A 14811-nucleotide genomic window follows, 5' to 3' on the forward strand; every position below is an offset into this window, starting at 1 on the left:
ACTGTTGTTTTTCTCCTGATGTGGCTATGTAACAATTTAGGCTGAGTCTTTGCCTTGCTTGCGATGTCATTTTCGTATTGTCTTTCTGCCTCTCTTCTCATCCTGACATATTCATTCCTGGTATTCTGGTATCTTTCTCTGCTCTCCAATGTCCTGTTATTCCTATAGTTTCTCCATGCCCTTTTACTTTGCTGCTTAGCTAGCCTACATATTGTATATTACCATATGGTATATTAATACAATATATATACAGGGTTGTATATTACCTGGACCACAATTCTTTTTCCATCTGTTGTCAGTGTGCTAATTATGGAGTCTGTGTATATGTTTTCACTCTGATTCTTGAGTTCTTTAAATTAACACTCCCGTTTTACTAGGAGTGTAACTTCTCTTCTTTGCCTTTGTTGTCTTTCCTTATCACATGGACCCCCCCCCCCCTCCCCTGGGAATATTGCATCAGAGATCATATCATTTATTTTCGTTTCCACTATTGCGATCAAATCTGGGTCATTTTCACTTACTCTTTAATTTCCTCTGCTTTGTTTGTAACTCCGTCGGCGTTCGTGTACCAAATCTTCAGGCTCTTCTTGGACACACTATTTCCAGAGATTTCAGTGTCAAGCAGTGGGAGGAAGTCTGGGGGTGAGGGTGGGGGGGGGGGCTCAGGGTGTGGGTGGGAGTAGGAAGGTGTTGGTGGGAGGTAGGGCATGGGTATTAGTCAAAGAGGGGGGGGGGGCAGAGCAGGATCCTGTACGGTCAGGGAGTGTGTTGGGAAGCATGAATGGGTGGGGGAATTTGGTGCACCAAGCGACAGGGGGGGGGGTGTCTGGTCATACTCAGGTAATGGAGGGTTGGGGGACATGTTAGGGTGTGGTTGTGGTTGTGGTTGGGTGAGGGAAGGTGTGTGGTTGTGGTTGTGGTTGGGTGAGGGAAGGTGTGTGGTTGTGAGGTCGAGGTCTTGCCAGTCAATGTATGGAAGTTCCGTTTCTACTGTCATGAAATCTCTGTGATTTATGTTCCTTCTGCTCCTGTTTTGTCATGAATCGTTTTGTGTAAACATTATAGTAATTCCATGACCTCCTTAGCAAATGTTTGTGCTGCAATATATATTCAACTGCATGTACATTGGTGAAATCTAAAAACAACAGGTCGATTCGTAGTATTCTGAGTATATGATCCATTAGGTGTGATATCACAACCTCCGTCATCGCCCAGACAGCATTCAAACATCTCATGATCTCATGATGATCGTGTAACCCATGATGATCTCATGATGATCGTGCTGCTATGGCGGTATGTCCACTCACAAGATGAGTGGCGCTGCCCAATAAACTCGCCCCTCGGGGCAAAATTTAAAAAAAATTAAATCTCATGATCTCTCCCAGGCTCTAGTCTTTCACATTGTATCCTCTCGTGTTGTGAAGTCATGGCGTTCCTGGATTAGTCCCCCGTATTACTATTGTTCTTTTCTTCTGTAGTTCCATGTCGACATGTCTCTCATCACTCTGCTTCAAAGTCCCTTGGTGTATTGTGCCGCCCGCTTTCTCTTTGTCGTTTCTAATTACCGTATTGCTCTCTTCATTTTTACATATTCGAGAGGTGCTTTGTAATCTTTTCAATGTGTCCTCTAGCTGTTGTAGTCTCATAACCCCATCCCCCCTCCCAGCTTGCTCGCTACTCCAGTGGTGGTTGACGCTACCTCTGCTGCTCTGGTGTCGAGGATTATGTCCCCCTTCCGCCCAGCAATGACTGATTCTTAGTTACTCTTCTCTCCAATCTTTCCATTGTTGCCCTCCACCGTGTCCCCATCTTCCTATTTTTGCTTAATAATATCCCTCTATCCACTGCTTCTGTTTGGTCATTGCATATTCCCATTAAGTGTCTAAGTAGTTTTTCTGTGCTATGACGATCTCCTCAACCCAAAGTTTACTCCTCTCTTCCCATTACCCCAGAGCTCTCTCTACAGTCTAATCTGCTCCTCCCATTGTGAGTTTCTCCATGCTGGTCCTCGAACTAGTTACGCTTCCTGTGTCAGTCAAGGCAAGACTTCCGTAAGAAGCAAGCGTGTCAATAACCCTACCCTCCTGCCAGCACAATAGGTGAGCATTTCCAGGTACGTTATCTGCACAGTCTGGAGCTTCCAATTTCTTCATTCACAGTTCCCAGCATTGCCAGTTCACTTTCCACTATTTATACCTCAGTATCCCTTCACAGTTCCACCCCACCCTCATCCTCCCTACACATTCTCAGAGCACGGCATGTCACCTCTGACCCGGGCGGTGGTCAGGTCACGACTGTGTGTGTGTGTGTGTGTCTACTCACCTAATTGTGCTTGCGGGGGTTGAGCTTTGGCTCTTTGGTCCCGCCTCTCAACTGTCAATCAACTGGTGTACAAATTCCTGAGCCTACTGGGCTCTATCACATCTATATTTGAAACTGTGTATGGAGTCAGCCTCCACCACATCACTTCCTAGTGCATTCCATTTATTAACAATTCTGACACTGAAAAAATTATTTCTAACGTCTCTGTGGCTCATCTGGGTACTAAGTTTCCACCTGTGTCCCCTTCTTCGTGTCCCACCTGTGCTGAAGAGTTCATCTTTGTCCACCCTGTCAATTCCCCTGAGAATTTTGTAGGTGGTTATCATGTCTCCCCTTACTTTTCTGTTTTCCAGGGATGTGAGGTTCAGCTCCTTTTGCCTTTCCTCGCAGCTCAATCCTCTCAGTTCTGGGACGAGTCTGGTGGCATACCGCTGAATCTTCTCTAACTTTGTCTTGTGTTTAACTAAGTATGGACTCCAGGCATACTGCTGCATACTCCAGGATTGGTCTTGATTGGTGTGTGTGTGTACTCACCTAATTGTACTCACCAAATTGTGCTTGCGGGGCTGAGCTTTGGCTCTTTGGTCCCGCTTTGATTATACAACTGTTGAAATGATTCCTGAACCTACTGGTTCAGAAATCTGATGAGCAATGGACTGAACTATGGGCTCTATGAAATCTACATTTTGAAACTGTGTATGGAGTCTGTCTCCACCACATCCCTAGTTAATGCATTCCGTTTGTTAACTACTCTAACACTGAAAAAAATCTTTCTAATGTCTCTATGGGTCATCTGGGTACTAGGTTTTCACCGTTGTTCGCTTGTTCGTGTTCCACCCGTGCTAAAGAGTTTGTCTTTGTCCACCCTGTTAATTCCCCTTAGAATTTTGTAGCTGGTTATCATGTCTCCCCTTATTCTTCAATTTTCCTGGGAAGTGAGGTTCAGATCCCTTAGCCTTTCCTCGTACCTCATACCTCTCAGTTCTGGGACTAGTCAAACTTCTGTGTGTAATGAAGTAAGGGCGAAGAGGTAGAACAGCTTATTGGCAGTGCTCGGGTGCATGGGGAAATTGTGTAAAAACCTGGTTTGTGTCTCGGAGAGACTGCAGGATCCGTGGTAGGTCAAGGTGATTTCCCGGTTGCAGTTCTTATACCATGTCGTAACTCAGTCGATTAAGGCGTATCTGGGATCCTTTTGGACGTAGGTTCGAACCCTCGTCACGGCTCTTGTGGATTTGTTCATAATATGGTAATTTTTATCATATATGTCAAACTGAATTGGGATGAATATATAATTATGAATACATTAACAATAGTGAGAGTCAGGAAATTACCTGACTCGTAACAAGGGTTCACACCTAGGCTGCATATTGAATTGTTGGTCGTACATAGGTTGTGAGTATGTGAGGATATGCATACATAACATTTAACGTGGTCTTCGCCTGCTATTCTTAGTTGGTATTATATAGCTGTTCATATTTAGCTGCTGGGCCCCGCCTCTGAACAGAATATTGTCTCTCCTAAGGACTTTAGATGACTCTTCTAGAGTTATGACTCTATAACATGACTACCATGTTATAGTTAATTTACACACACTTTGAAAACTGTGAACTCAATTAGCCAACATTGCCGCCCATTTTAGTTCATTTCACATGCATTTAGTGCCCGGGAAATGAAGAGGTGCTCTCTCATGTCCCTCTTTCTCAACTCATTATCCTGTTACCTCCTGCGCTCTCAGGTTGCCACATGTGTCTGTGTCCCCTGTGTCCCCCGTTACCTCCTGCGCCCTCAGGTTGCCACATGTGTCTGTGTCCCCTGTGTCCCCCGTTACCTCCTGCGCCCTCAGGTTGCCACATGTGTCTGTGTCCCCTGTGTCCCCCGTTACCTCCTGCGCCCTCAGGTTGCCACATGTGTCTGTGTCCCCTGTGTCCCCCGTTACCTCCTGCGCCCTCAGGTTGCCACATGTGTCTGTGTCCCCTGTGTCCCCCGTTACCTCCTGCGCCCTCAGGTTGCCACATGTGTCTGTGTCCACTGTGTCCCCCGTTACCTCCTGCGCCCTCAGGTTGCCACATGTGTCTGTGTCCCCTGTGTCCCCCGTTACCTCCTGCGCCCTCAGGTTGCCACATGTGTCTGTGTCCCCTGTGTCCCCCGTTACCTCCTGCGCCCTCAGGTTGCCACATGTGTCTGTGTCCACTGTGTCCAGAGCTTTATGTTTCTCGTATGGTGCATTCTTCGTCCCTCTGGTTGTCAGACCTTCACAGATTTACGGTTCCGTTCTCTATGGTCGACCTTACGCAAATAACCACAAGAAAAAATATATAGAGAAATTGGACTTGAATTGGAAATAAACTGAAAAAGGCCAATTGGCCCATCGAGGCACTTCCTATTTTATCTCATAGATCTGAAGCAATGTGGCAGGAGACTTGAGTTCCTCGAAATGTGTTTTAGTTTATGGGGTCAGACAATAGGCACTGAACTAGAGGCCGGTGCCCTTAACGTGTATACAATGCAAGGTGATGGAGAAGATCGTGAGAAAAAAAACAAAGAGCTGGCCCTAAGCAGGTTCTAAGCTGGTGGAACCATCTCTCAAATGGTCCTATGCAGGTTCACGGTAGTATAGGTCTGGTGAGCCTAGGTGATATCAACTGAAATATTCGAAGTCACAAGCGTTCGCGTGTGCAAGCTTGCAGAAATTAAATCCCACATTTTTTGTTGAATGAGTGTTAGCAATTACATTTTAAACCAGAATGTAATTATGAATTTCATGTGCTTTACATGCACCTGATATAATTCAACAATTAAATAATTATTTACACGTGAAAAATTGCTTTCATTATTTCTTATTGTGCAGGTATGTCCGTCCAAAATGAGGAAATTCTGCGTACCTAGAGAGAACCCAGATACACAGGCAAACGCGCGCGCACACACACACACACACACACACACACACACACACACACACACACACACACACACACACACACACACACACACACACACACACACACACACACACACACACACACACACACACACACACACACACACACACACACACACACACACACACACACACACACACACACACACACACACACACACACACACACACACACACACACACACACACACACACACACACACACACACACACACACACACACACACACACACACACACACACAGAGGAAAGGTCGGTTCCTGTCACAGTGGAGCTGCCACACACACTGAGAGGAACGCTAGAGTGATCGCTACTGCTTGTAATTACCACTAAGTAAACACGACAAGGTGTGCCCCGGAACCAACATTAATTAAACGTTGAAAAGTTTCTAATCTTGCAACGAGGAAAATTCATTTTTTTCTCCTCGTCTCATTAGTGTAAACGAAGGCTAAAATCACACTAAATACTGCCTGAAAGGTGTTATTCTTGTTGTAGCGCGCGCGCACACCCTTGAAAACTTGCACACACACACACACACACACACACACACACACACACACACACACACACACACACACACACACACACACACACACACACAAAGGAGCACAAGGCCGGCCGATCAGACAGCACGCTGGACACGTGATCCTGTGGTCCCGGGTTCGATCCCGGGCGCCGGCGAGAAACGATGGGCAGAGTTTCTTTCACCCTATGCCCCTGTTATCTAGCAGTAAATAGTTACATGGGAGTTAGTCAGCTGTCACGGGCTGCTTCCTGGGGTGTGTGTGTGTGTGTGTGGAGTGGAGAGAGCGCGAGAAAAAAAAGAAGTTAGTAAACAGTTGAGAGGCGGGCCGAAAGAGCAAAGCTCAACCCCCGCAAACACAACTAGGTGGATACACACACATACACACACACACACACACACACACACACACACACACACACACACACACACACACACACACACACACACACACACACACACACACACACACACACACACACACACATGCAAGGGAGCACAAGGCTGGCCGAGCAGACAGAACGCTGGACACGTGATCCCGGGTTCGATCCTGGGCGCCGGGGAGAAACGATGGGCAGAGTTTCTTTCACCCTATGCCCCTGTTATCTAGCAGTAAATAGTTACATGGGAGTTAGTCAGCTGTCACGGGCTGCTTCCTGGGGTGTGTATGTGTGTGTGTGTGGTGTGGGGAAAGATTAAATAAAAAGAAACAGTAGATTGACAGTTGAGAGGCGGGACCAAAGAACCAGAGCTCAACTCCCGCAAGCACAAATAAGTGAGAACAAATAGGTGAGTACACACACACACACACACACACACACACACACACACACACACACACACACACACACACACACACACACACACACACACACACACACACACACACACACACACACACACACACACAGGGTGGAGACCAAGGCTGAAAGATGAAAGGCCAGAGGAAATACTGGATGACATTGTAGTCATCGTGGAAGAGGTAAAAAAAAAAATCCTGGAGAAACTAGATGAGAGAAAATCCGTGGGACGAGACCTTACCAAGGCTGCTGACGGAGGCTGAAGAAACACTCTGCACACTTTACCTAGCAGTAAATAGGTACCTGGGAGTTAGTCAGCTGTCACGGGTTGCTTGAACGGGTCTTGCATTTTTAATTAAACATTTGGGACAGGAAGTCTCCCAGTTGTCTGGAAAAAGGAAAATGTAGTTTCATTATACAAAAAAGGGGATATAAAGGGGGGCACTAAACAACAGAGTAGTGTCACTGACAAGTATTCCTTGCAGAGTGTGGGAGAAAGTCATCAAGTCGAGGATGGCTTTAGGAGGCCTAGTCGACGACGGGACCGCGGGGACGCTAAGCCCCAGAAGCATCTCAAGGTAACCTCAAGGTAAGGTATGGTGGAGCATCTTGAGAGGATCAACTTTGTGACAAAAAAAAACATAGATTTAGAAATAAAAAATCGTGCATGACAAACTTGAATGAGTCTTATGACAAAATTACATAAATAAGACAGGAAAAGGAAGGCAGAGTAGACTGTATGTTTCGAGCCTGCCAAAAGGCAGTTAACACTATTCTCTATGAAAGAATTTGGTACAAGATGAAGAATCAGGCTGAGATAGATGGAAGAACACTGCACTGAGTGAGGGAGTATCTGAAAGCAAAGAGTTACAGTGATGTAGGAGGTATTGAGATGAACAAGTATATAACAAATAAGTAAATAAATAAATATGTTTATTCAGGTAAGGTATATACATACAAGTGATGTTACATTAATGGATTGATATATAGATAGAGCTAGTACATACAATGCCTAAAGCCACTATTACGCAATGCGTTTCGGGCAAACTACACTAAGACTGCACAAACAAATAACACTAAGACTGATCATAGTCGACCCATACGGCCAAGGTGAATGGAATAGCAAGTGTATAAATGATTTTACAGCTGACATGACTTTTGTTTACTCACAAGTGCACTTCTCTGTTATAAAACAAATTAGGTTTATTGTTACACAGAACCAAACTGTGTAACAGAGGAAGAAGTCGTGGACACACATTTCTTCAACGCTACGTGTAGAGGAAGCAGCTGACCGATCTACCTCATCACATAACGATAAATTGACCAGACCACACACTAGAAGTTGAAGGGGACGACGACGTTTCGGTCCGTCTTGGACCATTCTCAAGTCGAGCATTCTCACAATCGACTTGAGAATGGTCCAGGACGGACCGAAACGTCGTCGTCCTTTCAACTTCTAGTGTGTGGTCTGGTCAACATACTTCAGCCACGTTATTGTGACTCATCGCCTGCACATAACGATAAATTTATACCATCGTTGTTACGCCATGACTACTTAAAGGCAACAGGATCTTCAGTCTGTAGTGTGATTACAGATAAGAAACAATACTGTAGAAAATGCAACACAATAAGTGTTGAATAAAAATGCAGGAAAAATGATGTTAGGTGAAGGTTTGTCCTAGTTAAGATTTAATAATAACTGAAAAACTTTTGTAAATAATGGAATATGAAGCGTATAAATTGCAAGGTGCCTGACTTGGGCGTTTCGGACACAAGACGATTTGACAAAAATCATTTTCTGTTTGCTAAAATTGTAATTTATATATTATTATGCTAGGCTGCAGTAGCTTAGATTTGGCTATATTGAGTTCGGTTGGGTTAGGAGGTTAGGATGGGTTAGGTTGGGTTGGGCTAAGTTGGGTTCGGTAAGGTTAGGTTGCGATGGGTTGGGTTGAGATAGAGTTGGAAGCTTGACATTGTGGGTGAAGTACAATTACATGTAAGTTAAAATAATGTTTAAAAAAATACATCTTGCTTATTGCCTTATTTATCATGTTCAGCAGTTTACATTTATTTATTAAATAATCAAATAATATTCTATACTGCCGTGATATTTTTAATCTAAAAAATTACATATATAATACTAATGAGACAATTACAAAGGATTTAGTTAGCATTGAAAACCAACAAAGGGCCTTCCTGTTTGTGTTGACAAAGTTAGAAATAATAATTTATATAATAATTCTTTGTGTCATGGGACAGGCAGCCAGTGTATATATGAGGGTCCCGGTAGTATAGTCAGGTTTGTTCTCGACTCATAATCGAGCATACCGGGTTCGAATTCTGGGCGAGACACAAATGGTAGAGCGCATTTCCTATCACCTAATACAACTGTTCACCTAGCAATAAGTGGGTATCCAATGGTTAGTCAACTTGTTGTTGAGTTGCACCCTTGGTGAGGGTCAGTAATTCGACTCTTGGGAAGGGGAGGACTCGATATTAGCCTAACATGTATATATACAATCTGGCATCCTGTCCCCGACAAAATGAATTAATATTATTTATTATAGACACGTTAGGCTTGTATAAAGGTTACCCCCCCCCCCCTTCCCCACCAACACTCACAGAATGCAGCCTCACAACACGCTGACAAACTCGTGGGTAGCTATACTTACTTCTAGGTGAACAGCGGCATTAGGTGATAGTAAATGCTTGCAAGTATTCCTGTCCCACCCATGCTACAAACGAGTGGAGAAATAGCAACATCGACGAAAGTATCCGTACCCGCATTGAACAACACCTCGACATCCTCACAGACCAACATCACCTCAGCACTGAAACAAGGATTATCAAGAAACTAACAACATTATATGGAGGACCTATGGCAATTCCACGACCAAGAGATGGCTTCCTGAACCTTGCAGGAATTAACCTCACTGAGGACCAAGTCACTCTCCTAAATCTGGGCATAAACTGTCATGTTATGTCCAGACCGAGTGAGATGGCCCGGAAAGTAGAGTTGGAAATTCTGTTGGACAACATATTCGACCTCGAGACACAAAAGAAGGTCACTACCAAAGATACCTTACAAGCAGAACTTATTGCAGAAGGAGGAAAGAATCGAGGCAATTACAGAAGCACCATACTGTCCCCCGAGCTCAAAGCGGCAGCTAAAAGCCTTCGTGAGAACAAGGAGATAGTTGTCAGGAAAGGTGACAAGTCGCCAATAAATGTCATTCTTAAAAAAGACGAATATCTGGCGAAAATGAACATCATACTCTCTGACCAAACTAAGTTCCAAAGGGTAACGAAGGACACTACAGCCGAATTAAAAGCAAAGGTCAACAAACTGATCGAAACTGTGAACGCCAAGAAATCCAGACTCCACCTGCCAAAGATCATTGGGGAATATAAACCTGGATATGCGTATGGAAATGTCAAGACACACAAGCCTGGAAACCCACTTCGGCCAATCATTAGCCAGATACCCACACCCACGTACAGACTGGCGAAGCGACTCAACGGCCTGCTGACTCCTTACGTTCCCTGCGCCTTCAGCCTAAAGTCTCCAAAGGAATTTGTTGACTTACTGTGGGGCACACGGGCCACAGGGATAAGAGCCTCGTTGGATGTAGAATCGCTGTTTACCAACGTACCTGTGGACGAGACAATCGGGATGATAGCCGACAGAGTGTATCGTGATCCAGCCTGTACTCCTCTTGACATACCAGAAAATATTCTGAGGAAACTACTCCAAGCTTGTACTAAAGAGGCACCCTTCTTGAGCCCGGATGGGCACATGTATAAGCAAGTAGATGGGGTCGCCATGGGTTCTCCCCTAGGTGTCCTGTTTGCAAACTTCTACATGGGTACCATCGAGCAAAAAGTCTTAGTCGACATGAACTTGAAACCGGCCATATACTGCAGGTATGTTGACGACATTTTTACACAGGTACCTGATGTCAGACATCTGCAGGAGCTGAAGGTGGCATTTGAGCAGAGTTCCGTGCTGCGTTTCACTTACGAGATGGAAAAGGATGGGAAGCTGCCCTTTCTAGATGTAACAGTCATGGAAAAGAGCGGAGGTTTCCACACTGCAGTCTACACTAAGGAAACGAACATAGGAATGTGCCTAAATGCCAACAGCGACTGCCCAGACAGGTACAAGAGGAGTGTTGTTAACGCATATGTCGACCGTGCTCTCAGCCACAGCTCAGAATGGAAGCAAGTCGACGAAGAACTCTGTAGGGTAAGGCAGGTCCTAGTCAACAACGGCTTCTCCAATGGTTTCGTCGAAGACATCATAAGAAGGAAAGTGAAACGCCATGCAACCTCTGAAGAGACAACTAACACAACACCTGTACCCCCTATTAGACTATTTTACAGGAACTTCTTTTCCACAGCTCATAAAACGGAGGAAAGGGTCCTGAAAGATATTGTTAATAGAAACGTTATCCCTACAGACAAAAATCAGAGGATACGACTGACGATTTACTATAAAACCAGAAAAACGGCCAGCCTACTCATGAGAAACTCTCCAGACACAAAACAGAACGCTTTAAAAGAGACTAACGTCGTCTATGCCTTCAAATGCCCTCTTGGGGACTGTAAGCTCCAAAAAACCCAGTATATAGGCAAGACAACAACATCTCTTTCTAGGCGTTTAACGATGCATAAGCAACAGGGCTCCATTAAGGAACATATAATCTCTTCCCACAACCAAACCATCGCCAGAGAAATCCTAGTAAACAACACAGAAATCATCGATAGATACAGCGATAGCAGGCGGCTTGACGTTTGCGAGGCACTACACATCAAGAAGTCAACACCAGCAATCAACAGCCAATTAATGCACAATTATATTCTACCCACCTCAAGACTCCGCTCCAATATAGAAGCATCAAGAAATATGGACCAATAGGCTTTCTACAAACACTTCTATTCAATACCCATTGTTTCGTGTTCTGTCTTGTGTTGATGAAATTAATACCCTATTAATGCCACCTCTTGTTCTGTCTTGTGTTGATGAAATTAATACTCTATTAATTCCACCTCTTGTTCTGTCTTGTGTTGATGAAATTAATACCCTATTAATGCCACCTCACCTCATCCACCTCACTCAAATGTAGATATAAAATCGAAGATGCGTAAGTTCTATTCAGTTGTGTATTTGTAAACTAAAGTCTTTGAAAATGTAATAAGTTTTACGAAACGCGCTCGTGTCGCGTCAGACTAGAAATAAAAATGAATTTTGGAGAATTGATTTTTGATTTACCTCCAACAGTGAAAAGAAATGTACGAAAGATTGAGAAAATTCGTGTTAGAATTATTAATCTTACTTTTTCGTTCATATTTAATAATATATATATATATATATATATATATATATATATATATATATATATATATATATATATATATATATATATATATATATATATATATTTATATATATAGCTAACATGAAGGACTTCTTCTTCATGGGACGCCCCAGCAGAAATGTTTTGTTTATTATTAAATTTCAAGGCGTCTTGTCTTGAGGCGGTGTTCATAGGGAGATTGACGTTCTTAAATGCTTTTCTGAATCCCGACGTAGCCGCCACGACGATGGCAAGAGCGAAAACTACCTTAAGTATTTGCGTAACTTTTTACTTTAAGTTAACCTCTGTATTATTGTTAAACAGTAATATGACTTCCTATTGGACACCACCTCGAACGACAGCACGGCAATGTCAACGAGAAGTAAGACAATAACGACATCTGTTATTCCCAAGACAAGGAAGAAAAAGAAGTAAGAAGAAGAAGAAAACAACGAAGAAGACTGAAGAACGGAGACCAAAGAAATGTAGAACCAAGAATGAAGAAAGACTGGCGACACCCACCATCGACTGCCTTCAACTACCATCAACTGCCAGCTGCTTGCGAGCCCAGTCCTGTGTCAGAGAGCATCCATGAGAATTCCTCCCACCACCAACCCACAGCGCCAGCTGCAAGTCATATCCACGGTGGTTGGCCCACCGATCTTTTGTCTCCACTCTTCGACTTGTCTCCAGCCCTTAGCTCAATATTTCTACATCCTCGCCCCGGCCTTCCATCCCCTGCTTACCTGCTCTAGTGTCCTTGGAACGTGCGTAACAGCTTCGTGAATCTGACCCCAGATATCTTTCAAACTTGTTTTTATTATGGAGATTGGCGGGAGGGGGGAGGGGATATCAAGCACCTCTGATTCAAAGTCATTCCTCTTGTTTATCCCTCACTGCTAACGAGTATTTTCTTAAAATTATCTTCTTTATTTATTGTCCCTAACTTTACATACCTGACTCTATTAACTCTGCTTATTCCCCTCTGTATCTTGTATACTGGCAGCAAATGACCGCACAACCACTTGAGCTGGACGATAGAGCGAAGATCTCACTTCATGCAGGTTGTAATTAAATCTCTGATCGTCCAAGTGGTTGGGCGCCCTTCCTTCCCCCACTCCCATCCCATATCCTAATCTTGATCCCTTCCAAGTGCTATATAGTCTTAATGGCTTGGTGCTTCTCCTGACAGTTCCCTTCCCTTCATTTCTAATACATCTAATGTCCCTCTTCCAGTATTGATAGTATTAGTTCACTTAGGCTTTCCTTATCGCTCATTTATCTTATCACTGACAACTCTTTTACCCAAGTCTGTGGCTTTTGTCTTGTGCCTTATCAGGCTCAAGTTCCATGTTGAAGATACATACTCTAGGGCGGCTTTAACAAACGTCGTGTGTAATTATGAAGATTTCATTGATTAGATTTATTGAATTACATAAAATTAATTAATCTTGCTCATGAAGCCGTGTTTGGTTTGTTAATGTTTATCTCTGGTGTTATTGTTGGTGGGAATTTCTTTCTCGCTAACTGTACTGCTCTTCTTGTCTTCTCTCATCTTATAAGCCATATTGCTTTACATTTTTTGGATTAAGCTTTAAGTAGCCATTTGTCTGCTTATTCATGAAGCCTGAATAGGTCCATTTGGAGATCCTTCCTGATTATTTCATCTTTTATGAACTTTAAATTATCTGTAAACATTGACATGTATGATCCTTATTCTTCTGGGATGTCAATGAAATCAATCAGGAAGAGTTGAGATCCAAGAAATTCCCCGCTTCTTCCTTCCAACCTTCACTCTTTTTCCCTCACTTCTTTCTTCTATTTTCGTTTTATGAAATACCATCTTATCTAGCCCAATATCTTTCCTGAAACCTAAGCCTGCTTTCCCAACTTGTAAATTAGCTTTTTGTGCTGGAAAGTGTTAAAGGTATATTGGCAATCTTGGAAGATGCAATCCACGTATCTTAGGCTGAAATTTAAGTTCTCATGTCTTATTTACTGACTACGGAAGGCACATTTACATTCTTCCAGGGGCCAGATTCACGAAGCAGTTACGCAAGTACGTACGAACGTGTACGTCTTTCCTCAATCATTGACGGTTTTGGTTACATTTACTAAATGAGTGTTCGCCTAGCTCTGGGCGGAGGTGGACGTGTCGCCTGTGAGCTCCTGGTTTGCTGGCCCGTGGTAGTTTGTGTGAGCGGACCCTTGGGGCCGTGGCGGCTGGAGGGATGGCGGCCCCCCTCCCCCCTGTGAAGCGGAGGGATACCATTGGCCTAGAATTTACTGGCCCAGCGTCTTACCCGGCAGTTGAGGTGGTGATGATTGACATGTTGCGTCTGTGTGCGGCGTTCAACTTGTATCCGAGCATCGAGCTGTTGTGAAATTCTGCTCTGCGGCTGTGTATCGTGACTTTGTGGAACGCTATGACGGGAGGACATTTACTCTGCCTGAGGGTGGTGGTTCGGTGTTAGTGTCGGACAGGTGCAGTGAGACTACCTATGTGGCGGTTAATGGTGCTCCCTTTGAGTTCCCTGACTCTCTTCTACAGCGTCATTTTACCCGGTATGGGCTGGTCTTGAGTGTCCGAATGAATGCAGTCTCCTCCGGGCGGTGGAAGGGTATCCCGAATGGGACCCGCACTGTGACCCGCACCCGCGGGCCTGTGAACCTCTTCAGGGAGGAAGACTTTCCCCCGTTGGCGGTCCCGGACCTGTCGGAAGGTGCTGCTGTGGACAGTGTTACTACCCAGTCCTCTGTTGCCCCGTTGCCGGTCTCTGATGCCAGCCTCGATGTGGCTGTGGGTGTCGGAGTGGAAGGAAGTGCATCCCCGGCTCCCGCACCTCAGCCTCCCCTGCCTGCCTC

The 14811-nt window shown here is 44.3% G+C and overlaps 1 protein-coding gene across 1 annotated transcript in view; it reads right to left on the reverse strand.

The window, feature by feature from the left end:
* LOC123753523 (mucin-2-like) overlaps positions 1 to 14278 on the reverse strand; it is a 30497-nt gene extending 16219 nt beyond the window's left edge. The window contains exons 1-2 of the mRNA XM_069333800.1: positions 14250 to 14278; positions 4046 to 4562 (exon numbers count right to left, since the gene is read on the reverse strand). Of these exons, the coding sequence (XP_069189901.1) occupies positions 4046 to 4562; positions 14250 to 14278 (546 nt within the window). The remainder of the gene's footprint in view (positions 1 to 4045; positions 4563 to 14249) is intronic.
* Between the last annotated feature and the right edge of the window lie 533 nt (positions 14279 to 14811).

This window comes from Procambarus clarkii, chromosome 30 (genome assembly GCF_040958095.1).
Source record: "Procambarus clarkii isolate CNS0578487 chromosome 30, FALCON_Pclarkii_2.0, whole genome shotgun sequence".
Taxonomy (NCBI): Eukaryota; Metazoa; Arthropoda; class Malacostraca; order Decapoda; family Cambaridae; genus Procambarus; species Procambarus clarkii.